Here is a 27,334-nt window from a genome sequence, read left to right as displayed (position 1 = left end):
AGTAAATAATTCACTAAAATTACTCGGCTTCATTAACAGAATATCCTCTGACTTTGCAAATGTCCGTACAATCAAAACTCGATTGCTCGATTGTTCGCCCTCTTCTAGAATATGCCTCCTAGAATAGTGGTCTGGTCTCCATTCTATGTGAATCGCAGAAATCACATTGAATCAGTCCAACATCGCTCGCTTCGAGAAGTAGCGTGGATGCTCGGACTAGAGAGAGGTAATTATTCTGATGCCGATATAGAGTCAATGTTCAATATTTCTAGTCTGCAAAAACGTGGAACTAATATTGACTCCATATATATGTTCGGCATACTAAATGTTCCATCATTACTGGAACAAGTAAAATTCAATATTCCGACTCGTAGATTGAGAATGACAAGATTTATGAATGTGGAAGAGGCTAGGAGTGTATGCCAGGATAGACGTGTGTGGCGGTCCATTCTCTCTGCCTACCCCTACGGAGAAATGGCGTGATGGTAGTAGTAGTAGATTGAGAAACAATGAAGTACTGTTCATCGATCAGCATAGAACAAACTATGGCCTTAATTCTCCAAAGACCTGTCTTTGTCGTATTGTTAACTCGAGACAAGATCATCTGGACTTTTTTGGTTGAAGTTTACAAGGATTTAAACGAGCACTAAATAAATAGTCCAGATCTTGTCTCGATGTCCCTTATGTTTGTCAATGCTTCTTTTCTTTTTTTTAATGTTTTAAACTATTCTTTTATTGTAATATTTAAGCCCTATGAATTGTATAAATGGACAATGTCCGTTAATAAATAAATAAATAATCTTGAATAATAAAAATAAAACTTTTATTAAATAGTTCATTGCTGCAAATTTGGATAAATGTTTCAAGCAAATACAATCTTGATATTAATTTCCGAAACCTTTCCGCGTGTCGCAGATGTGGCAGTTCTCCCCCAACTCGGTGCACTACCTGCTGTCGCTGTGGCAGCGCATGGTCGCCTCCGTCCCGTACGTCAAGGCCACGGAGCCGCACCTGCTGGACACCTACACGCCGGACGTGATGACCGCTTACATCACCTCCCGCCTGGACTCTGTGGCCGTCGTTGTCAGGTACCTCGTGGCATTTGTGAATACAGTAAAATCCTCGGAGTAATAATGCGTAACCTAGAGAGGAGCCCAAACGTAGGAAAACCATTCAATGACAATTGGGTATTAAGTTAGCTACAGTTCGCAGGAAAACAATGCACCATACTCAGGTCGAGAATTGCCAAATGAATATTAATTTGCATTGTAAATACTTTTAAATATGTACCTGTGTATTTATCATTGCAGGGTTATTTCAATCTATTTTTCTATAATTCGCCTATATTTATTTTATAAAACTGAAAATACATGTGTGTGTTTATTTTTTTATTTATTTATTAATTTTATTCACAATATATACTTATGTTACATTTATTGAGACATAAATCCCAACTCCGTGGAACCAAAGTCCCGTGTTGAGTTTGTCTGTTTGTCCGTCACATCTCCGAAACGGCGAGTCGTAGCGGCCTGAAATTTGGACACGTCATTTTAGATGCGATTTCAAGGTTATCGTTGCCATTTTCGAGTGAAATTTGAATCGACCTCTACTCGGTAAAGACTCAAACTTTATATGGATGCCTAGTGCGGCCCCGACATATTGCCCGTAAGCAACTGTCGTTATCAACAGTAAACATACTTTAATTCACAAATTTATCCCCTAAATTGAGAAAAAATAGTATCCAAAGTAAATATGTTGATATAAGGAAAGTTTTTAAGCAACATAATACACGTGTCGGGACAATAAATGCCAAAAATCAATGTAAATCATGGGGAAATATTCGGAATCAATTCCCTGTGAAAACTGACTCCTTTAACAGCTTTGACGTTACAACTGCTGCAACCGAACATACTGCAATTCACCACAGTGGATTTTTATTTATTATAACGTTAATAGCCAAGTTATTTACAAACAAAGCCAAGCACAGCGACAAAAGCATCCGATCGAACCGTTATGTTTATGTTGTCAAATAAAACAAAATGGCCACCAATTGGTTGCTAACCAACGTCGCTGCGTTCTATGAAACATAGTGATAGGGCTTCTTTCTAGGTTACGCATTATTACTCTGAGGTAAAACCTCATTTCAAGGTTCCTCAATTTTACCGAAACGTTTTAAAACGCGAAAATTTTTTTTCCATGCATTCTCATTCAAATATCCCCCTTAATTGACGTTTTTTGCAACCCCAGTTTTACGCTGAAAATTTTTCGAAACTCATTTGATCTGTCAAAAGACGCCGAGCCGCGCGCAGCCGCGTTTGTCCAAAATGGTAAATAAAAAAAAATGTGTAAATTGTTGTCTCAAACTAAATTCAAAGTAGGTTCAGTGTATTGACCTTTTTGATTAAGTGTCTAATTTTGACATTTTACTAATTTGTGACATGCGGTTGACGCATGAAGTCTTGTACATCAATAAATTACGATGCAAAAAGTTTAATAATTTAGTAAAAGAAATTTTATTTGAAGTAGTAAACATAATTTGGAAAAAAGATTGTTCATACAGTAATCATAAATGTGTGAAATAGTTTTGCCGCGATGTAAATGACAGTTAAAAATTTGGGGTGCCATACTAAAAAAAGTGATACCATATAAATAAAATTTCCCAATATTTAGGGAAAAAATCATTGTATGCAAATTCAAATTTTTATTTTCGTATTTTTAAGGTCAAGTACCCATATAAAATTATTTAAAGATTTTTTTAAAAATTCAATTAAAAAAACACATTGTGTTATTGATTGAAAAAATACAAAATAATTTCAATGAAATCGTAGGTAAATATTAATAATCCCCAATTACGACAGTTTTAAAAAAAATTCACTTATTATCACTTTTTTTGCTGCCGCCTTGAAAAACAGGGGTTTTACTGTAATTATATCTAAAATTATCCCCGCAGTCTGGGAAAAATAGTAAAACAAAATAAAATTTATTGCATTCTACTCAAAACGATGGAAGTGGCGGTATGATATCTTCGTTCTAACACTCCTCGCATTGTCCCGCTGTTGCAGCGAGGGCCTGGAGGATCCGCTGGAAGATGCGGGCATGGTGGCCCAGCAGCTGGAGCAGGTGGCTGTGATTGCGCGCTGCCAGTACGGCAAGACGTGCACCCTGCTTGTGGCGCTCTTCGACTCTGCGGCCGGAAGCTGCCAGGAGAACCGTCCGGCCGGCGACGTCCAGAGGCACGTGTACCAGGGTGAGTTCTGGTGACTGTCCTGCAATGAAAAAGCTTGGTGATTTTTAATTTTTTTTATTTGTTGGTGAGAAAACGAAACACACGCAGATGTGGGGCGACAAATTGCGAAAAATATTATTTAGCGGAATGGACTATTTTTAATTTTAATGAAATAAGTGAATATCCTCGATATGCGATATGCAGTGTCAATCGGTCACAACCCCAACAAATGAAATGGATCAGGAATGGAAGCCACTAACCTGGTTCGACTGGTCAATTGCGAGCAGCACCAACACTCGGACAGGCCCCCTATCTGGAGCTGAACACTGGTGTTTGATGGAAACAAAGTCTATGATGCGGCACACGTTCAACAAATAAACGCGCGATTCACTGCCCGAGGTCTTAATGTGGCGGATGATCAAAGGATTCTGAAGGTGGGAAGTGAACATTTGTGGGTAGAAATTGTGACAATAATTGACAAATGCACTCCCACATAATTGCATTCTCCGCGCACCGCTGGTTTAAGCCGAGGATGTTAAAGAGCTCGCCCCCACCCAATACCCGGATGCTTTACGAGTCTTGGCTCGGAGGGGGAGATTTAGCAGAATGTAAACTCTCGCCTTCCACACAGTAGCCGGGCTATTTACGGGTCGCAGTGACGTCGGGAGCTTATAGCTTAAGAATAAGATCTACAATTTTTGTCACAAACTAGTGATTTACAGATCTGGAATCAACAAGAAAAGACTAACATTTGTATGAATGTAACAATGGCCAATTTGATTTTTTTATAAATATAACTTTAGATGAAAGAGCACAATTAAACGGATTCCATTTTTTATTTTTTTTAAATTAAAAGAATTTCTGCGGAGAAAAAACTCAATATTTAACAAAAATATTTTTTATTTGTCCATAAAGCTACCCCAGCTCAAATCTTCACTTTCCAAGAAACGATAATTTCTTGTTTGTCAATGTGTTTCTCTTCCGCAGGCCAACTGACCTGGCTGGTGTACATAATCGGCGCGTCCATCGGCGGACGGCTGTCCTTCAACACCAACGAGGAACACGACGCCATGGACGGCGAGCTGGTCTGCCGCGTCCTGCAGCTGATGAACCTGAACGACGCCCGCCTGGCCAGGGTAAGTGTTCGGACTGCGCAACTCAATTTATTTTACACTCCCCGTTTCAGCTAGCTCTGAATTAAATTTAAGTTGAAAAACTGCAAACAAAATACATTTTGTTAGTAATTTTACGACCAGCAAGCAGTCTGATGTTTGACTAAAAAAAAAATACAAAAATCTTCTAAAGCTACCCTTCGGACTTCTTTATTGTGGATTTTTTTAAGTAACATATTACAATAGAGACGAAGGACATTTTAGAGAAGGGAATATAGAAGTCTAGACGTCTACAGGGCCTACGACCTGTCATTGACTGGTTTAAGTGGCCACTTTTCACACTGTGTAACGTTACATTTTTTACATTTTACAATTTTTTTTTTTTTGCACTACAACAGGCCAGGAGGCCTAATTACAGTGGTGAATTACATCACAGAGCACCCAGGCTTGAGAAAAATCACATTTTAATTTTTGTGTTCTCACCGGGAATCGAACCCGGAACCTTCCGTGCGTGAGTCAAGCGTCTTGACCACTACACCACGGAGGCAACATTCACCATTCTTCCCATGTTTTACCATCTGAGACCCTCGGCATCAAAGATGGCCAAAGCTAAAAATAGTATCGAAAGCTGCATATTTAATACTCAATAAAAATAGTGTTTATTGTTAGGTTAATCATTCAAAGAGTTAATGGCACCAAATATTATCAAATAAAAAATATTTTTTGAAATGTTCAGAACCCATTTTCTTCATACATACTCATACAAATATTCCCCCAATTAAGGTTTTTTTTACATATTTCATCATACCGGTTTTACACTTAAAATTTTTCGGAATTCATTTGATGTGTCAAAAAAGCCAAAATTATGTCGTAATAATGACGCCGCGATCTACGCGCCACGGCGTGTAGCGTGTGCCGCGTGGACACGGAATCAAAACAGGGAAACAACTAATAAAGGATAAATTATTGTCTTAATCTAAATTCAAAGCGGGTGCAGTGTAATTGACCTTTTGTTTAAGTGTCTTCCTTTAGGGTTAGTCTTAGTTTTCATTTGAACAAAAATGTCATATTGACTTGTACAAATCATGATACGCAGTTGACAAACGTTTAGAAACAATAAAGTTTTAATATCATTAAATTGCGATGTTTAAAACATAAAAATAGACATATTTAAAGTTATAAAAAAGATGATTTAAAAAATTGTCATAAAAATGGAAACAATTTTGCCGCGATCTATATGACAGTTGTTTTTAATGATGCCATAGAAAAAAAAGTGATACCGTATAAATAAAATTTCCCAACATTTAGGGGAAAAATTACTTTACAAATTACAAAAGGTCAATTACACTGCACGACGTGCTTTGAATTTAGGTTAAACAATAATTTATCTTTTTTATTAATATCCCTACAGAGATGAGGTAGAATTGTTTCAAATTCAGGATTATGGATATTTGAGCGTTTACAGGGCTTATGACCTGTCATTGGCTGGGTTAAGTGGCCACTTTACGTACTACAACATTCCCCATTCCGCTTATTACCGAATATCGACACAGGTAACATTTTAAATTTTTGTATATATGTTATTAAATAATAGTAATAAAAAATATATACCTACTCCCCCTTGGGAGAAATCCAGATTTGTGTATGTACAAAATACACGTACCAAAAATAATGTTGTGCAATAATTGATCGTTTATTAGTTGTTTACCTGGTTTTTGTTCTTCATTCGCGTGGCACACGCGGTGGCGCGCGGGCCGCGGCGTCATTATTACGATGTAATTTTGGCTTTTTTGACACATCAAATGAATTTTAAACATTTTTAAGCGCAAAACCGTGGTGACGTAAAATGTTAAAAAACGTTAATTGGGGGGAATATTTGTATGAGAATGTACGAAGAAAAATGGGTCCTGAAAATTTCGAAAGATTTACCCAAATATTTCATTTTGAGGGCCATTTTCAACGAGTTGTAAATAATATTTTATTAATTTCATATAATGTTACTTTGATCCGATGAAAACTATTTTTAATTGGAATCAATTCATCTGATCGCAGCAACAAGAGGGCTGCGAGAAGCTGGAGCTGGCCATGATGTGGTTCCTGGAGCAGTTCCGCAAGATCTACGTCAGCGACCAGATGCAGAAGAACTGCAAGCTCTTCCGCCGGCTGGGCGAAGTCCTCGGCATCACCGACGAGTCCATGCTGCTCAGCGTCTTCATCCGCAAGATGTAAGCGACACGACCGCCCGCGGAGATGGTCCGCTCCCGTCCCTTCCTCCGTTACTTGCTCCTTTAATAATTTTACCTAGAAGAATACAGAGTTAATGTCATTTAAAATTCTTGTATTGAACTGAAATTTAAGGTTTTTAAATCTGTAATCTTCAAATCATTGTGACAATTCGTTTTGAGCATGTTCGAATGTTTGCACACAGGCTGGATCCCCAAGGAGTTGTGCCAATCTAAATTTGTTGCTACAGAGAGGAAAAAAGTTTTCGACGGGGGAATATGGATGTCTAAACACTTACAGGGCTTATGACCCGTCATTTGCTTTTTTTTTTTTTTAATTATATCAATAACCCGCTGAGCCTCGAGAGGCTTGCCAGCAGGTGGTAAAAAATTCACCACAACATCCAGACCAATTGAGAAGCAAATCTTTCATGGATTTTTTTTTTCAACTGGCGGGAATCGAACCCGCGACGCCAGTTTCACAGTCGGCCGTCTAACCAACTGCGCCGCGACGCCTGAGTGGCCACCTTACACACCGTGTGACATTCACCATTCTACCTATGTTTGAACATCCACATTTCCTCAACTCTTCCATCCGTTGACTTTCGCAATGTAAATAAGCTGAAACTCAGATTAGTTTCTTGTTCCCGAAAATTATTGTTTTTATACAATTCTAATGTCAACAATATTTTGAGTTTGTCCAAATTTTGGCAGAAAGCTCTTTAACTTCACAAACATCAACAGATGAAATAATTTAAGGAATATAGATGTTCAAGTATGGGCAGAATGGTGAATGTTACACAGTGTGTAAAGTGGCCACTTAAACCAGCCATCGACGGGTCATAAGCCCTGTAGATGCCTAGACTTCTATATTACCTTATCTTGAATGTTCTTCATCTCTGTTGTAATATGTTAATATAAACAGCTCCCCAGGGAGTTGAATCCAGTCCTTGTCTCCAAAAATTTGGACAAACTCAAAATATTGTTGATCTATGTTATGGACGTCAATACGGAAAGCGGCCCTTGCAGGGCCGCCATCGCGCTAGATTAAGTGTTTAGAGCTAGGGATCTCGGTATGTGTTAGAAATGAGCTCCCCTCCAATAAAGACTTAGTTCTTAAAATATAGCTTGATTATGATTATTAAATGTTATTCATCTCTGTTGTTAAATGTCAATTCTAATGTTGTCGCTTGTCGGCCTCGTGGAGTAATGGTCGGCGCGTTTGCCTACCATGCAAGAGGTCTCGGGTCCGATTCCCGACACGGTTGATACGAAACATTTATTTAAAAGGTGTTTTCATACTAGAATATTTCATAGTCCTTGAAGCGTAAGACTGACTATCTCGTACCTTCATGTGACAAAAATGATCAAGATACGCAGCGATTGGTATACCAATGCAGTGCCCTATGCACCTAATGGTGCGGAAAGGGAATGATGATGATGATAATTGTTGTTGAGGGTTGGGGCTCCTTTGCCTGTTGGAAATTGACAGAAAACACGGCGTCGGTGTTCTAAGGTGTATTTATTACATAGTGAATAACTGCATGCCTGAACTGAGCGACTGCATTGAGCTGACTTGGTTGGGCTGACTGGTCTCTTTATAGGCCGCGTTCCTCCGTTCTTAATTTTTATTTTATTTTTTATTTTTGCACCACAACAGGCCAGGAGGCCCAATTACAGTGGTGAATTACATCACAGAACACCCAGGCTTGAGAAAAATCACATTTAATTTTTGTGTTCTCACCGGGAATCGAACCCGGAACCTTCCGTCTGTGAGTCAAGCGTCTTGACCACTACACCACGGAGGCCGCCAATGTATCCATTAATGTATCCATGGTGTGAATGTACTGCAGGACGTTACTCTCATGTAGACGGATGTTTTGAGTGCAATACTTTTAGTCTTGCGAAATATGTTGCATCGTATTCAATATAAAATGATGGCTCGCTTCGTCGGTCGTCGCTCTATATTTCGGGTGAAATCGTTGCACGCGCATGTGTCATGAACAACAGCGTTAATTTTATTTATTCATTAAGAAAATCATACAGTCTTTATAAATACAAGGTACAAACGAACAAAAACGTAAGTTATTATGAATGCAGGAGGAGAGGTGAAAAAATAAATAAATTAAAAAAATATATAAATATCAAATAAAGAGTACCTAAAAGGGAGAAGACATTGTATAGCTCCAACTTTACTTTCCTCCCTCTCTCTCTGCTTCTATGAACATTTATATTTCTTAGTAAATTAAAAGTAAAAATTAAAATCAAAAGTAAAATGGTTATTTTATTTTTTTTAATGACTTTTTCAGAATAACAAATCTAAAATACTGGGGCGGGTCAGAGTCCATAACGGGCAAGACCCTCGGTTTGCTCAGCGACCTGAGCGTCGGCTACTCGTGCGTGCGCAAGCTCGTCAAGCTGGACGAGGTGCAGTTCATGCTGACCCATCACACCGTAAGTTTCTCTATCATAATACAGTCAAACCTTGTTTTTTACCGAAATATTTAAGTACCATTTTTTTCCATACATGCATTCAAATATTCCCCCAATTAACGTTTTTCATAACCCCGGTTTTACGTCGAATTTTTTTCATAACTCATTTGATCCGTCAAAAGACGAGCCGCGCGCCGCCGCATGAATGGAAAATAAAATCGAGGTAAATAAAACAATGTGTAAATTATTGTCTCAAACCAAATTCAAAGCAGGTGCAGTGTAATTGACCATTTTGTTTGAGTGTCCAATTTTGACATTTTACTAAATAATGACAGTTGACGCATGTTTTATGAAGAATTAAGTCTTTACATCAGTAAATTACGATTCAGAAAGTTTATAAATTGGCAATAGAAATATTATTTGATGTTATACACACGTAATGTGAAGAGGAAATAGTTTAAACAGTCATCATAAAAGTGTGAAACAGTTTTGCCGCGATGTAAATGACAGTTGAAATTTTGTGGTGCCATACTAAAAAAAAAATGATACCATATAAATAAAATTTCCCAGTGATTAGGGAAAAAATCGTTGTATGCATTTTCAAATTAAAATTTATACTGTCGTATTTTTAAGGTTAAGTACCTAGGTAAAATTATTTATACAAGTATTTTTTTTTAATTCAATAAAAAATAATACATTGTTGTATCGTTTGAAAAAATATAATATATTTTTAATTAAATCATTGGTATAAATATAAATAATCCCCAATCATGACAGTTCTTACAATTTTTCTGCAGTATATTTAGTATAGTCTTGTACAGTAATTATATTTTATTGAAATCTATTTTTTTTCCATACATTTTTCATTTCCCCACTTGAAATGAGGGACAAAAAGATAAGATTAGCAATGAGGAGAAAAACAGAATCTCAAAACTCATTGTACAAGGGATTGAAGCTGTACAATGAGTTACCTGAACGAATAAAGGAAATAGACAAAATTGACATATTTCAAATTAAACAATGTCTGCATAATTTATATAGCGCCATTTTTGTGAAAGTCACCTCAAGGGCGCTGTACAATAAATAAATATCCCAACACGTCTTGCAGCTACAGAGCGCATGGATGGTTGGGATTCTAGTTCCTCGTCTCCAATTATGATATATAGGAGCTAGATAACAGCACGTCTTGCAGCTACAGAGCGCATGGACAATAAGAAATCTAGCCCCTATTTACATTTTTATTTGACAGTGAAGTTTAGAGTTTAAGTGATATTTTAAAAACGAAATAAAAAGCAAATTTATAAAATTAGAAGTTGGATAACAACGAGTCTCGCAGCTACTGAGCGCATGGACGGTTGAAATTCTAGACCCCGTTTACTTAATTTAGATATTTGATAACATTTACATAATATGATAAAAATAATATGATAGCTAACATCACTAAAAGTCTTGCAGCTTCAAAACGCATCGACAAATGGAATTTCAACAACTTAAGAATGATTTTAAAAAGTCAATAATAAAAAATAATTTAAAAAAACGCAATAATAATACATTGAGCAAAGAAGTAGTAAGCATGGCAATTAAGTGAACATGTAACAGCACAAAAAGTAAAATATAAAAAACTAAACAAAGATGGCATTCCTTAACTTATTATGATTATTAAATGCTTGCAGACTGGCTGGATTTCCTCCCTTGGGAGTTGTTCATATTTAAATTTATTTCAACAGAGAGGGAAAACATTTTCGAGAAGGGAATATGGAAGTCTGGGCATCTACAGGGCTTATGACCTGTCATTGGCTGGTTTAAGTGGCCACTTTGCACACTGTGTAACATTCACCATTCTGCCCATGTTTGAAGCCCAGATCTTGTCTCGATGTCCCTTATGTTTGTCAATGCTTCTTTTATTTTTTATTTATTCAAACTATAATTAATAATAAAAATAATGTGCCCTCTCTGGGGTTTCCCGTACCGAGGACACTTAACAAAATACTTTTTTAAAATTACATTTGAGAATACACAAAGAAGACTAACTTATAAAAACGAAGATAATTAACCAATATTCAGACAATTTAAAAACAAGGTATTTATGTACATCTATATTATTGATATTACAAAACACACAATGGAAATAACAAAAACCTAACATAAGCTGTACACTTGTGGAGCAGTTGGTTCAATATTGGTATGGGCGAATGAGAGAATTCATTTTACTTCTACCCAGCTCCACTATCCATTTTTTTATAGCCTTTTAAAACATTTTCTCGTTACTAATTGTATAAATGGACAACGTCACAACAACAATAATTAAATAAATTACAATTTAATTGGTATCGGTAACGTAATGGTCGGCGCGTTCGCCCACCGCGGATTCGATTCCGGGAAGGGCGGATGCGCCCGAGGTGAGGCGTGCGCGACCGACTGACCGGCGACCTTTGCAGTCGGAGCACTTCCCGTTCCTGGGCTGCTCGGCCAGCGTGGGGGAGATGCGGTGCCGCAGCATGCTGTACACGGCGCTGGGCCGCCTGCTGATGGTGGACCTGGGCGAGGACGAGGACCGCTTCCACACCTTCATGATGCCTCTCGCCGGTACACTTTTTTCCTACTAAAATACATTTTTGAAATAGCGTGACAGATTATCGTTAGACATCAGTAGGCCTTTAACAATGTTTGAGTATGCCCAAATGCTTGCAGACTGGCTGGATTTCCTCCCTAGGGAGTTATTCATATTTAAATTTATTGTAACAGAGAGGGAAAAACATTATTGAGAAGGGAATATGGAAGTCTAGGCATTTACAGGGCTAAAGACCTGTCATTGGCTAGTTTAAGTGGCCGATTTACACGCTGTGTAACATTCACCATTCTGCCCATGTTTAAACATCCGCATTTCCTCAACTCTTCCGTCTGTTGACTTTTGTGAAGTAAAGGGGCTGAAACCTTTATCATCATCCCCTCTCCGTTGCAATAAATTTAAATATGAATTACTCCCTAGGGAGGATAGGAAGTTATTTACAAACCATGCCAAGCACAGCGACAAAAACATCCGATAGAACCGTTATGCCTATGTTGTCAAACAAAACAAAATGGCCACCAGTTTGTTGCTACCATCGCTTGCATTCTATAAAACATAGTGATAGGGCTTCTCTATAGGTTGACGTATTATTACTCTAAGAATCGGCATTCACTTCGTAACACTTCATTGTAAATTATTATGAAAATAAAATTTTGTTATTAGTGTTACAGTTTTATTCTTTTACAAGAACACTACTATTGTTTCGGGAGAGCACTCCTTCCATCATATATATATATATATGTATTTTTTAAATTGAATCGGCAGTCACTTCGTAACACTTCATTGTAAATTATTATGAAAATAAAACTTTGTTATTAGTGTTACACAGTTTTATTCTTTTACAAGAACACTACTATAGTTTCGGGAAAGCACTCCTCCCATCACATTTTTTTTTCTTCTTAAATTGAATCGGCATTCATTTCGTAACACTTCATTGTAAATTATTATGAAAATAAAACTTTGTTATTAGTGTTACACAGTTTTATTCTTTTACAAGAACACTACTATAGTTTCGGGAGAGCACTCCTCCCATCATTATTTTTTTTAATTGAATCGGCATTCACTTCGTAACACTTCATTGTAAATTATTATGAAAATAAAACTTTGTTATTAGTGTTACACAGTTTTATTCTTTTACAAGAACACTACTATAGTTTCGGGAGAGCATTCCTCCCATCATATATTTTTTTTTTTTTTAATTGAATCGGCATTCACTTTGTAACACTTCATTGTAAATTATTACGAAAATAAAACTTAGAAAAAATAATAAAATTGTGTAACTCTAATAGCAAAGTTTTATTTTCATAATAATTTACACAGGTACGTATTTAAAAGTAATTACAATGCAAATTAATATCGATTTGGCAATTCTCAACCTGAGTACGGCCCGTTGTTTTGCTGGGAACTGTAGCTAACTTAATACTTAATAGTCATAGAATGGTTTTTATACGTTTGGGCTCCTCTATAGCATGCGCATTATTACTCCGAGTCCATTACACTCCAGAGCGATTTGTAATTTGTAGAACAACCAGAAATGCTTCAGTTTTAAATCTTGCGTTGTGATTTCGGGAGAAGCTCTTCTGTCGAAGCATCCTTGATAGTAGCCGCAGTAGAGCACCGACGCAATGCGCCACAGGTGGGCAAATTACGATGACGCAGCAGTAACGGATGTGTCTGTCCCTCAGCGGCGTTCGAGAGCATCTCAGGTCTGCTGAACCCCGCCGAGCAGACCGCCCTGCTGAGCTCCGAGGAGGCGAGGAAGGTCCTCATCGGCCTGGCGAGGGACCTGCGAGGGCTGGCCTTCGCCTTCAACACCAAGACCACGTACATGATGCTCTTCGACTGGATGTGAGTCCCCACCGCCAAATTAGTACAAATTACTAGTATGTAGACACATATTTTTCTCTCCGTACTTCAATTAATTTATTTTAAATACAACACATACATTACAAACATATATTCAATACGTACATATCATAAAAAATAAAAATACACGAAAGAGACTCGTGTCAAAGTAGTAGGAGAATCCTGCTCCGGAAAACCCCTTCGGATACATGGAACAGATCAATATCCAGAGCGATGTCGTTCCGCGTAGCGATAGCCCTTCCAACGGCAGGGTGCTCCTGTATATCGGAATATGAAACAATCTACGCTGACGCTATCTTAGGTAATTATCAGGAACATGCAAACCAATGCTCATCATAATCTCAGAAATATCGATCATACCGCGCTACAATGGATAAAAATGCGCAGTCAAATGCACATTCCTTCTAGTCTCTAAGCTGTTGAAGCCGAGCATACCCTGGAGAAACTCGCCCTCTCCCATGTAGAGATATCTCCTGTTGGATTGTCTCTATCATAAGAGAGTACTTCAGTTCACGTGGCCCCCGAATCATCGAGCCACTCTCGAGTCTACTTCGCACCGAGGAGTTGTAAAGAGTTCTCGGTGCGCGGGGATTTTCGAAAACCCTGGCAGTACGCAGAACAAATCCTAACATCTTCAATGCATCAGCACTGCTTGTCTCTATGTGTTCATGAAATGTCAGGGTGTTCACAAATCTAACGCCCAGATCCTTAACATTCGATGCTCGTATCGGATTCTGGTCATTCATTTTGTCGCGAACAAATAGGGTTTTTTGGGCCCTCGTGAAGGACGTCACCGAACACTCGGAAACATCAAACCTAAGTTTGTTTCGCCTTCCCCGTTCAGACATATTAGATATATCCGCTTGGAGATTGATTGAGGAAATTGACAGAAGTTGTCACCTTTAATGCACAGTTTGCCCCGAAGATGGCTCCCGCAATGGTAGTCGAAACGTGTGACCGAATCGAACCTACACGGGATCACCCGAAAACAGTACACATTGACTTTTATTCAGCTTGTCCCGTATTTACGCCGAGGCTGTCGCTCACGATGGTTCTGTTCGCCAGCTACCCCCAGTACCTGGGCATCCTGGTGCGTGGGCTGGAGGCCTGGTGCACCCAGCCCTCGGTGTCCACGCCTGTGCTGAAGCTGGTGGCCGAGCTGGTGCAGAACCGCAGCCAGCGCCTGCAGTTCGATGTGTCCAGCCCCAACGGGATCCTGCTCTTCAGGGAGGCTAGTCATATCATGTGCGCCTACGGTGAGTCCTATTGCCAATCTTTTTAATTCATTCTGTTTGATTAACAAATTCCTATATGGAAGTCTGGCATTTACAAGGCTTTTAAGTGGCCACTTTACACACTGTGTAACATTCATCGTTTTGCCTATGTTTGAAAATCCATATTTCTTCAATTCTTCCATTTGTTGATTACAGTGAAGTTAAAAAGCTGAAACCTTTATTGTTGCGAAGAGATTCATCTGACTGAAGTATTTCCCACACTAGGCAATGCCTGAAAACAGTTTTCCAATTTTTAAACTTCTTGGACCGGTTGATTTCATTGCAATATTTGAGTTTGTCCAAATGTTTGTAGACAAAATACTGTACTTCACCCCCTAGGGAGTTATTGAGATTAACAAATTACAACGGGGATGGAAAATACCTTAAATAAGGGAATATGGAAGTCTAGGCATTTTCAGGGCTTATCACCTGTCATGGCCACTTTACACACTGTGTAACATTCACCATTTTGCCTATGTTTGAACATCCATATTTCTTCAGTTCTTCCATTTGTTGATTTCAGTGAAGTTAAAGAGCTGAAACCTTTATTGTTGCGAAGAGATTCATCTGACTGAATTATTTCCCATACTAGGCAACGCCTGAAAACAATTTTCCAATTTTTAAACTTCTTCTTGGACCGGCTGGTTTCATTGCAATATTTGAGTTTGTCCAAATGTTTGTAGACAAAAAAAGACTGGACTTCGCCCCCTCGGGAGTCATTGAGATTAACAAATTACGACAGGATGGAGAATACCTTAAATATGGTAATGTTTATCTGCAGAGCAAAATTAAGTTTTCTGTACGAAATATAAATATATAATATTTATGCCATTTTGTTTTTGTGAATATGTTCGATTGCAAGTTATTTACAAAGTTATTAAAATTTTTTACTCAAATTATTATTATTAATAATTCACTAGCAGCTATGAAGCTGATGCGTGCATATCAAGTGTACACGACTTCCATATTCCCTTCTCGAAAATGTTTTCCCTCTCTGTTGTGACATATTTAATCCAACCTATCCTAACCTAACCCGGAGGCGGTTTACAAATTGCCAGCTTTCAGTCGAGCTATCTTAATTCATTCGGCATTCAACGAACAGCGTAGGCGCTCGGTTGTGTGGCTGGTTTGACTATTCGGCGACGGCACGAATGAGGATGGTAATCTTTGTTTGCAGGCAGCAGGATACTGAATATGGAAGTGACGAAGGATCTTATGTACCCCATGAAGTTAAAAGGCATCTCCGTGTGTTTCTCCATGCTGAAGGCGGCGCTGTGCGGCAACTATGTTAATTTTGGTGTATTTAGGTAAGTGATAATACTTATCGATCATCGGCTCACAATCATACAGCTTACCCACCACATACCGCACACCGCATCTGAGGACATAAGTCTCCTTGGCGGTGCCCACATACATGGAAAATTTGCTCGTTGTCAAACGAGAAAAGCTGCCCGAAGGAGCTCTCTGAAATCTGGTAGCCTTAGCATCTTTGTGCTGAAAGAAAGTAATCCAGAAGTACATAATATGTACTTCATTGGATTGAGAAGAGAGGGAAGTGAATTCTTCACTGACTGGGATTAAATCAATCATACAATAAAACCTTTTTTTTTTCATTTTTTTTTTCATACTTTCTCATACAAATATTCCCCCAATTAATGTTTTTTACATGTTTCATGGCCCCCGGCTTTACGTTTAAATTTTTCGGAATTCATTTGATGTGTCAAAAAAGACAAAATTATGTCGTAGTAATGGTGCCGCGGCCCGCGCGCCACCGCGTGTGCCACGCGAATGAAGAATAAAAACAATATATCACAACTAGATAGAATACAGAATAGATGATTCCTTAAACTTCTGGATCGTAAATCTCTTACATATTTTGACTCGTACGAAGACTCTTCTTCCTTTCATAGTTTAACTTCCCTCACTGAACGTAGAAGCATTTCTGATCTGTCTTTCCTCTTCAAAATTTTAAACAATTTTATCGACAGTCCATATTTCAATCAATTTTCCCGTAAAGTCAACGCGACAAGTTCATTTTTTAAATAATTTATTGCCCAAAAAAAATTATGTTCAAAACTCGTTTATTTATCGTAGCAGCTCCAAATTTAATTTTCTTTGTCCCCATTTAGATATTTTTAATACAAAATTTTGTGACTTCAAAAAAAAACTTTTTCAAACACTGCAAAATAAAATATTTGTCAGTGTGTAGTAAGTTTATGTTCCTTTAATTATGTTTATTTCAAAATCAATAAAGGAAGACACTTAAACAAAAAGGTCAATTACACTGCACCTGCTTTGAATTTAGGTTGAGACAATAATTTATCCTTTTTAGTTGAATCGATGAAAAATGAAAAAAACTTTAATTGGGGGAGAATATTAGTATGAGAAAAAATGGGTCCTGAACATTATATTGTTAAAAGCGGGAAAACGTAAAAAGGGGGTTTCACTGTATATGTATAGATTTCCCCAGCCACCGAATGGCTCATCATTTATATTTTGACTGCACAAAGCAAACCGTCTGTGGTACAGACGTAATATCTATAGCATATCCTAATATATGAATATGAAATCAAATTTCAGATTATATCGGGACGAGGCGCTCGAGAACGCATTGAATATGTTTGTCAAGTTATTACTAAGCATTCCACAGACTGACTTATTGGTGAGTTTATAAATTTATGTATATCACTATATTTCTACCACGGGGCTTTAAATGAGACGTTTCATTTTGAATAGCCCGCTATTTGGGCGGCTGTCACTTTGAAGCTGTCGTCTTCTGACATTTGGCCAGTAAAAACTACGCCATTACTAAAAATGGAACGACGCACGCTTCAACAACGCAAATGGTGAAAATTTCGGTTCAGCCGGACGAATCTCACCCGCGTGATGAAGGTTTCAGCCCCCTTTACTTCACTAAAGTCGACAGATGGAAGAGTTGAGGAAATGCGGATGTTTAACATGGGCAGAATGGTGAATGTTACACGGTGTGCAAAGTGGCCACTTAAACCAGCCAATGACAGGTCACAAGCCCTGTAAATGCCTAGACTTTTATATCTTTAAGTCAACGCTCGTGTCGGTTTATTTTTTGTTTTCCCCGTAAATAAATACAGTTGGCTGGCGAAAATTCGGCGTTTACTTTAAACAATAATACAATATATTGCATTTGCAAAATAGTAAGGAGTATCTTATACAAAAAAGTGAAAATTAAATTACAATTACTATGGCAACTGCTTTTCTTGACACTTGGCTCGCCGACTGCCGGCTAAATAATAAATAAATCATTTGTCGTGTATGCAGACAATTGGTAGAATTCCATATTTAATTTGGTTATGTATCCAAAATAAAACAAGTCTATTGGATTATAATTCTACTTTATTTTTTATAAAATATAGAAAGGGTATATTGTGACGCGTTTCGTCTTGTTAGGAAATTTTCAAACAAACTAACTTAAATATTTACATATTAATTAATATATTAACTTTAAAGTCATACCCTTACAAATATGTTCAAATAATGGAAGATTTTTCCCCAATATGACCAAAATATTCCTCTAATATACTCAGTATACCTATCTTGTATAGAAATCCAAAAACATAAAATAGCAATTACTTTTAGTATATAAGGAAACTTTTTCAATATTTAAGTTAGTCCTAACAAGACAAAACGCGTCACAATATACCCTTTGTATATTTTATAAAAAATAAAGTAAAATTATAATCCAATAAACTTGTTTTATTTTGGATACATAACCAAATTAATAAATAAATCAATAAAAATAGCAGTTTTTGGAATATTTTCCATATTTACACCGGTGACACTCAAATATGTGATTGCGCAGCAGGATTATACGTCGCGAAACGTAGATATTTTGACATTTTATATTAGGTGTTCACGGATGTTGCATTGTGATTGCGAATACGATAAACAACCACAGTGAGAAATTGCTATCAAGTCGCTTATTAGACCGTCGGTAGTTATTTGTGATTAAGCTACTGGAACCCTGGACGGGTGTATTCCACTCGATGGCTCCCTGAGGTGAAGTTCGAGGTCCTGGGTTCGATTCCCGGCAGGTTGGACATTTGGTTCACCAATGTAGTGCCCTGGGTGTGGATAAGATTGCGTCTCGGCGCCATCTCATCCCTCACGCTCCTCTCTCGCTGCGCAGGACTACACCAAGCTGTCGCAGACGTACTACCTCCTGCTGGAGTGTCTGGCGCAGGACCACATGGCCTTCCTGGCCTCGCTGGAGCCGGCCGCCTTCCTGTACATCCTGGCCACCATCTCCGAGGGGCTGACGGCCCTCGACACCATGGTCTGCACGGGGTGCTGCGCCACCCTGGACCACATCGTCACTTATCTGTTCAAGCAGTTATCTCTTAAGGGTGAGTTTAAAACATTACCATCATGTCAGTATAAAATGCATACAATGTTTTTTTTTCCTGAATGTTGGGAAATTTTATTTATATGGTATCACTTTTTTTAGTATGGCATCACAGAATTTCAACTGTCATTTACATCGCGCCAAAACTGTTTCACACTTTTATGATAACTGTTTAAACTATCTCCTTTTCACATTATGTTTATAACATCAAATAATATTGCTATTGCCAAATTTTTAAACTTTCTGCATCGTAATTTGTTGATGTAAAGACTTTATTCTTCCTAAACATGCGTCAACTTCATGTCACTATTTAGTAAAATGTCAAAATTAGACACTTCAACAAAATGGTCAATTACACTGCATCTACATTGAATTTGGTTTGAGACAATAATTTACACCTTTTTTTATTCACCTCGATTTTATTCTCCATTCACGCGGCGGCGCGCGGCTCGTTGTCTTTTGGCAGATCAAATGAGTTTTGAACATTTTTCAGCGTAAAACGGGGTTGCAAACCATCGAATGTTAGATTTGTGAGCACCCTGACATTTCATGAACACATAGAGACAATCAGTGCTAATGCATTGAAGATGTTAGGATTTGTTCTGCGTACTGCCAGGGTTTTGGAAAATACCAGCGTACTGAGAACTCTTTACAACTCCTCGGTGCGAAGTAGACTCGAGAGTGGCTCATGATAGAGACAATCCAAAAGAAATTTCTGAGATATCTCTACATGAAAGAGTGCAAGTTTCTCCAGGGTATGCTCGGCTACAACAGCTTAGAGACTAGAAGGAATGTGTATTTGACCACGCATTTTTATCCATTGCTGCGCGGTATGATCGATAATTCTGAGATTATGATTAGTATCGGTTTGTATGTTCCTGATAATTACCTAAGACAGCGTCAGCGTAGATTGTTTCATATTCCGATATACAGGACCAGCCGGCCGTTGGAAGGGCTATCACTACGCGGAACAACATCGCTCTGGATATTGATCTGTTCCATGTATCCGAAGGCGTTTTCCGGAGCAGGATTCTCCTACTACTTTGACACGAGTCTCTTTCGTGTATTTTTTATATGTTTGTAATGTATATGTTATATTTTGAATTGAATGTATTGAAAATGCCTCCGAAAGAAGGCAGTCGCTGGAGTTCATTCCAGCAGGGCTCGATGCTCGCGTTGCCAGTCGGGTGAATAATAATGTGTCTCATGTTTCAGCTAGTGCATTCCCTAATAAAAAGCAGCCCAATAGAGGTGGGCCTGACCAAAATGCAATGTTCCTAGAGGTCATGCAGAGAAGGCCTGAAATTATGCAGCAACTGTTGACTACGGTGAGAATCAGCTCCTCTCCCTTTATTCACCTTTATTGAAGTTAGGTTAGGTTTCACTAATATCATTAGAGATGATTCCTTCGAAGGGACAACATTAATGATATGCGATACTTTCACACTTTGTTTATGGTCAGTTTAATAATTTTACTAGAACTACAGATGAACAAAAATGCTCAATTATTAAATTAAATTTGAAATACAATATACGAGGCCGGATTGATAATGAAGCTACCTAGCGCTAGATGGCAGCTCAAACACAAAAAAGATTTATTTTTTCCAAATTGTGATCTGCAAACGGCAGCTGTTAAAATGTCATCCAAATTCATCGATTAATTTATTTGTTGTAGTCGTTTGACGTAAACGACTTTTGTGTTTCTTGAAAAATGGAAAAAAGCTAATTTTGTGCAGTGATTAAACACTATTATTTGAAAGGGAAAACTCTACGGTGAGTCTGCTCCATCAGATTACATGGTCAAATATTGGATTGCTGAATTTAAATGCGGCCGATCGAGCACTGCGACAATACCATCAACGGGAAGGCCAAAGGAGGTGGTTACTGAAGAAAATATCAAGAAAATCCTCCATATAGTTATGAATGATCGCCGAGGGAAGTTGCGTGAGATTGTTGAAATGGTAAACATCTCATACGAACGTGCGTTCAACATTTTGCACGAACATTTGCATATGATAAAGCTATCGGCAAGATGGGTGCCGATAGCTTTTTCATATGCAGAGAGACCACTTCGCAGCAGTGTTTGGACATGATAAAGCCTAATCCTGTTGATTTTTGGCGTCGATTAATAACTGTCGATGAAGCGTGGGTGCACCACTATACACCTGAAACCAACAATCAATCCAAACAATGGGTGGAAGCCGGTAGAAGTGCTCCGAAGAAGGCAGAGGCGGTGAAATCGGCTGGCAAGGTTATGGCCGCTGTATTTTGGGATGCACTCGGAATATTGCTCATCGATCATCTTGAAAAAGGATCCACAATCACAGGAAAGTATTATCGCGCATTATTGGATCAATCGAATGATGCAATCAAGAAAAAACGACCACATTTAAAGAAAAAAGTGCTCTTTCTTCGGGACAACGCACCGATTCACACACCATTAGATACGATGCTTAAATCACGTGAAATACACTTGGAATCGGTTGATCATCCACCTTATAGTCCAGATTTAGCTCCTAGTGACTTTTTCCTGTTTCCAAACTTGGAAAAATGGCTCGCAGGAAAAGGATTCAGCTCAAACGAAGAAGTGATTACCGATTTTGAGAGATTCCCGAAATCGTATTATTCAGATGGTATAAACAAGTTGGAATATCGTCTTACTAAGTGTGTCGAAGTAAAAGGAGACTATGTTGAGAAAAATATGGTTTTTTCCTACTCAGGTAGCCTCATTTTCAATCCGCCCTCGTATGTACGTACATCCGAGAAGTACAAGAGTGTCAAATGATTTAAATTTCAACAATGTTTGAGTGTGTCCAAATGCTTGCAGACTGGCTGGATTTCCTCCCTAGGGAGTTACTAAAATCCAAATCCGCCGCGACAGAGAGGGGAAACATTTTTGTAAACTGGCCACTTGAACCAGCCAACGGCGGGTCATAACCGCTGTAAATGCCTAGACCTCCATATTCCCTTCTCAAAATTGTTTTCCCTCTCCGTCGCAGCGGATTTGGATAAATCATTTGATTAATTAACTCTGTTACCGGCACTAACCCTCCTTTCAATATCCTTGTCCATATTTCCATCTCTAGTAAACATACTACCCAGATATACAAATTCTTCGACCGTTAGTTAGTTACCGTTAGTGCCGGTAACAGAGTTAATGGTGCCTTAAAGTCTGTCGTAGCAAATAAGTGTCTATCGCAAGAGGCTAAATTAGCAGTTCATAATGGAGTTCTGGTACCAACCCTAATGTATGGAAGCGAAGCATGGAGTTGGAAAAAAAGGGACGAAAGTAGACTGAATGCTGTTGAAATGCGATCCCTCAGGCGAATGTGCGGAAAAACAATGTATGATAGGTGCCCTAATGTCGAAATTAGAGCAGAATGCAAGGCTGAGTTAAGCATTATCGACAAAATTAAGAAAGGTCTTTTGCGATGGTTCGGTCATGTGGAGCGAATGAATGATGAAAGAACGGCTAAAAAGATTTATGATGCGAATGTGTCCGGTTGTAGAAGTCGAGGAAGGCCGAGAAAGACATGGCATGATCAAGTACAACAAATTCTTGAAAGTGGTCATGTGAAAAGTCGGAATAATCGACGTGCCTGCATGAGAAGATGTATGAATGTGAAGGAAGCAAAGGAAGTGTGCCAGGACAGAGTGGTGTGGCGTTCTATCCTCTCTGCCTACCCCTCTGGGGAAATGGCGTGATGGTTAGTTAGTTAGTTATTTGATTAATTTCCCGAGCGATTGTCTGAACGCAATGCGCGCTCGTCCGCAGGTGCTGAACGTGATAATGTTCGAGGACTGCCGCAACCAGTGGTCCATGTCGCGTCCCCTGCTCGGGCTGATCCTGCTGGACGAGGAGCACTTCCAGCGGCTGCGGGCGCGCGTCGTGGCCGCGCAGCCCCCCGAGCGCCAGCCGGCCATGGCGCAGTGGTTCCTCTCGCTCATGGAGGGCATCGAGCGGAACCTGCTCACCAAGAACAGGGACAAGTGAGCGCCTCCATCCTACTCCGTCCTAGACCCGACTACGGAACCCTAAATATCAAAATATCACATCTTTTGGTCTTGGGAAATATGACCACATTTCTGATTTAGGAGTACTAATGGACGAACATCTCTGCTGGCGAGCTCATACTAATTAACATATTACAATACAGATGAAGAACATTTAAGAGAAGGTAATATAGAAGTCCGGGCATCTACAGGGCTTATGACCTGTCAATGGCTGGTTTAAGTGCCCACTTTACACACCGTGTAACATTCATATTACCTTCTCTTAAATGTTCTTCATCTCTGTTGTAATATGTTTATATAAACAGCTCCCCAGGGAGTTGAATCCAGTCCTTGTCTACAAATATTTGAACAAACTCAAAATATTGTACATAAATTACCTGGTCCATGAAGAAGTATAGAAATTGAAAAAATAATATTTTCAGGCGTTGCCTAGTCTAGTATGTAGGTGAAATAATTCAATTTGATGAATCTCACCCGCATAAATAAAGGTTTCAGCTCTTTAACTTCACAAACATCAACAGTTGAAAGAACTGAAGGAATATAGATGTTCAAATATGGGCAGAATGGTGAATGTTACACAGTGTGTAATGTGGCCACTTAAACCAGCCATTGGCAGGTCATAAGCCCTGTAGATGCCTGGACTTCTATATTACCTTCTCTTAAATGTTCTTCATCTCTGTTGTAATATGTTAATATAAACAGCTCCCCGGGGAGTTGAATCCACCCCTTGTCTACAAAAATTTGGACAAACTCAAAATATTGCTCATACTAATTAATCAACCCATTACATAATGCTACTTCGGGTCAGCCTGCTTAGCGAGGCATCAAGTTCTCAGCGGCTTAGACCTCCGCTGCCAATTCAGTTGGTAGTTCGTGTCACAACTACCTGACTTGTGAGGATGCACAGGAGCTGGCATCCGACCGAGATGCCTGGAGGATCTTTGTGAATACCATATGCTCCAACTAATGGTAGCGGACATGGAATGATGATAATGTTGACTTTTGGTTGGTCAACTATCAAACAATTAGTAAAAAGTAAGTGCAAATAGCACTTTTGTGCTATTTTGATCAAATGTATTTGATGGTCAAACGTGCATCTTGGAGAGTGTTGATCCTACGGAAAAAATAAATTATCACGATTTTTAAGTCAATTTTATTTTCTCAGACTTTCGTATATTTTTTCTCCATAAAATCTTCAGGGACGTAATTGTACACAACAACAACAACAACAACAACAAACCATCACGCCGTTTCCCCGTAGGGGTAGGCAGAGAGGATAGAACGCCATAACACTCTATCTTGGCATACAGACCTCGCTGCCTTCTACATTCATACATCTTCTCATGCACGCACGCCGATTATTCCTACTCTTGACATGTCCATCTTCGAGTATTTGATGGACTCGATCGTGCCATGTCTTTCTCGGTCTTCCTCGTTTTCTGCATCCATCAACATTTGCATCGTAGATCCTTTTAGCCGTTCTTTCGCTGTCCATTCGCTCTGCATGTCCGAACCGACGCACCACCCCTTTCTTGATTCTGTCTCAGCCTTGCACACTTCACGGATCTCGACATTTGTGCACCTATCATACATCGTTTTACCACACATTCGCCTGAGGGATCGCATCTCGACAGCATTTAACCTACTTTCATCATTATTTTTCCAATTCCATACTTCGCTCCCATACATTAGAGTTGGAACTAGAACTCCGTTGTGAACTGCTAGTTTAGCCTCCTGCGATAAACATTTGTTTGCCAAAGTAGATTTTAGTGCACCGTTCACCCTGTTCCCGGCACTCACCCTCCTTTCCGTCCCTAGTAAACATACTTCCCAGGTACACAAATTCTTCTACCTGATTCAGAATATCTCCGTTCTCGCTGATCTCACATTTAGTTATATTTTCATCCCTTTCAAAAACCATCACTTTCGATTTATCAACATTCATAAGCAAATCGCTTTTCTTGCATTTTAAACACCATGTTTTCGAAATCGCGGCATGAGCGGTGGTCGTTCAAGGTCACAAACTTAAGGTTTTACCCAAGGACCCTATGTCCACCGATCCCGTTAAGTTTCAAAACATAACCTTTTTTATAAAAAAAAGGGAAAAAAGTACATACCGAATGACCTTGAACGTCCCATACTTCTAATAAATCTCGACAACCACCCGATGGATCTAAACCTGGTTTTCGCAGTCATGTAAAGTGTCCTAAAACAAAGCTACTCGTATTTGTAATATCTTTGAAAAATAAAAATAAGTCCGTCAAATTCGTTTCTCAATAACGGTATTTTACCGCGACTTTTGGTAAAATTACGTAATTTTACATCCATAATCACAACTGGGAGATTTTTTTGTGACATTACTACTTGCACTTGATATAGATTACAGCTTTGTAGCTCGTCTTTGGACTCTTTCCGACATGTCGATATCCCCGATAAAATGGGCATCCCATACCCGAAACCCTTCACGAAACCGCGTCATTTTTTCAGATTCACCCAAAACCTCGCGACGTTCCGGCGCGACATCAACGACTCCCTCCGCGGCCCCAACACCACCGCGTCGTCCGTCACCGACATGATGACCTCATAACAGCGGCCGCCGCTGTTACGGCGCCGCGCGTCCACTCGCAACCACCCGCAGTCGCTCTCGTCTCCCCCCGGCGGACATGATGATGTCGTAAAGGCGACCGTCGCAGCTCTCCCGGCCGCTCGCGTCAAGGCATCACCGCAGCTCACAATAAATGTGTATTTTTTTTTTCGTCTCCTATGTCCAAATTACAAAAATGACGAATGGCTGTCCAACTCTAAATAAGAGAAAGGAGTGTGAAAGTTTATGCATTTACTGGGCTTTTGACCCGCCATTGGCTAGAAATTGGTTTAAGTCGCCACTTTACACTCATTGTAACATTGACCATTCTACCTTTGTTTAAACATTCACATTTCCTCGACTCTTTCCCTCGTTTCCAGAATGTTACACAGTGTGCAAAGTATATGAAATACAGTAAAGCCCCTGTTTTACGTTTTTCAAGGGAGCAGCAAAAAGGCGTGTTATTAAAAACTGCAGAAACATTGTAAAAACTGTCTTAATTGGGAATTATTCATATTTATCTATGATTTCATTTGAAAACAATGTATTTTCGCAATCAATACCACATGTTTTTTTTTTATTGAATTAAAAAAAAACATGTTTAAATATTTTTTTGTGGGTACTCTTAACCTTAAAAACACGAAAGTAAAAATTTGGATTTGCATGAAGTGCCTACAATGATTTTTTCCCTGAATATTGGATTTTTTTTTTATATGGTATCACTTTTTTTAGTATGGCAACACAGAATTTCAACTGTCATTTACATCGCCGCAAAACTGTTTCACACTTTTATGATCACTGTTTGAACAATATTCTTTCCAAATTGTGTTCATAACTTCAAAAAATATTTCTACTGCCAAATTTTAAACTTTCTGCATCGTAATTTATTGACGTAAAGACTCACAATTTAGTTAAATGACAAAATTAGACACGCAAACAAAATGGTCAATTACACTGCACCTACTTCTAATTTAGTTTCGACAGAACGAATGAGTTTTGAAAAATTTTCAACGTAAAACCGGGGTTGTGAAAAACGTTTGTTGGGGGGGGAGATTTGAATGAGAATGAAGGAAAAAAATGGGTCCTTTTCAGCGTAAAAAAGAGGTTTTACTGTGTGTGGAATCCTCACAATGCTTTCAGTAATCAGTTTGATGTGCCGAGTGCAGTTGTGATGAGTGGTAGTGTGGCCGCAAATTATTTTGTACGTGTTGTATGGTTTTAGCAAAGACTGTGTATAAAAAATCTATTGGAAATAAAAATTACAAAACTAATGTATATTATTAAATTTTGTTTTATTTTTGCGGGGGCACATCTGAGGCAGTTTAGACGCAGAACTGAAGAATACAGGTAACAACCATTATCGCCTGAGCACTCGTCAGTAAGATGAAGAAATTAAGGATTAAATTCTTAAATGAGGAATTCCAGCCCAACCCGGAATTTAATTTTTAAAACGTTTTCGTGTACATGTGAATATTTCAAAATTTGGAGTAGGATGAAATATCTCAAAAACGCACGCAAAAATAAATAAAAAATGTTAAAAATAGTATTCATTTTAAAATCGTAAATAATGACGTCACTCCTTATATCTACGTGTAGTATTTCCGCTTTAAAGCCCTCGCACCTTGTAAGGAACGTTTTGACTATAGAAAAAAA

At 38.7% G+C, this 27,334-nt stretch overlaps 1 protein-coding gene across 1 annotated transcript in view; it reads left to right on the top strand.

The window, feature by feature from the left end:
* The window catches only part of Ranbp16 (Ran-binding protein 16), a 48,877-nt gene extending 21,911 nt beyond the window's left edge, over nucleotides 1-26,966 (top strand). Inside the window, exons 10-23 of the mRNA XM_088243421.1 lie at nucleotides 916-1,088; nucleotides 3,063-3,247; nucleotides 4,214-4,362; nucleotides 6,391-6,563; nucleotides 8,870-9,014; nucleotides 11,432-11,579; nucleotides 13,248-13,410; nucleotides 14,494-14,684; nucleotides 15,880-16,009; nucleotides 17,283-17,364; nucleotides 18,868-19,084; nucleotides 20,299-20,411; nucleotides 22,859-23,073; nucleotides 25,585-26,966. Coding sequence (XP_088099547.1) covers nucleotides 916-1,088; nucleotides 3,063-3,247; nucleotides 4,214-4,362; nucleotides 6,391-6,563; nucleotides 8,870-9,014; nucleotides 11,432-11,579; nucleotides 13,248-13,410; nucleotides 14,494-14,684; nucleotides 15,880-16,009; nucleotides 17,283-17,364; nucleotides 18,868-19,084; nucleotides 20,299-20,411; nucleotides 22,859-23,073; nucleotides 25,585-25,684 — 2,184 coding nt within the window. The 3' untranslated portion in view covers nucleotides 25,685-26,966. The remainder of the gene's footprint in view (nucleotides 1-915; nucleotides 1,089-3,062; nucleotides 3,248-4,213; nucleotides 4,363-6,390; nucleotides 6,564-8,869; nucleotides 9,015-11,431; nucleotides 11,580-13,247; nucleotides 13,411-14,493; nucleotides 14,685-15,879; nucleotides 16,010-17,282; nucleotides 17,365-18,867; nucleotides 19,085-20,298; nucleotides 20,412-22,858; nucleotides 23,074-25,584) is intronic.
* Nucleotides 26,967-27,334: the final 368 nt, after the last annotated feature.

Source organism: Micrasema longulum, unplaced genomic scaffold, assembly GCF_059751315.1.
Source record: "Micrasema longulum isolate JH-2025_06_02 unplaced genomic scaffold, ASM5975131v1 h1tg000211l, whole genome shotgun sequence".
NCBI lineage: Eukaryota > Metazoa > Arthropoda > Insecta > Trichoptera > Brachycentridae > Micrasema > Micrasema longulum.
The sequence above is the reverse complement of the archived record's forward strand: the minus strand, read 5'-3'. Positions and strand labels throughout refer to the sequence as shown.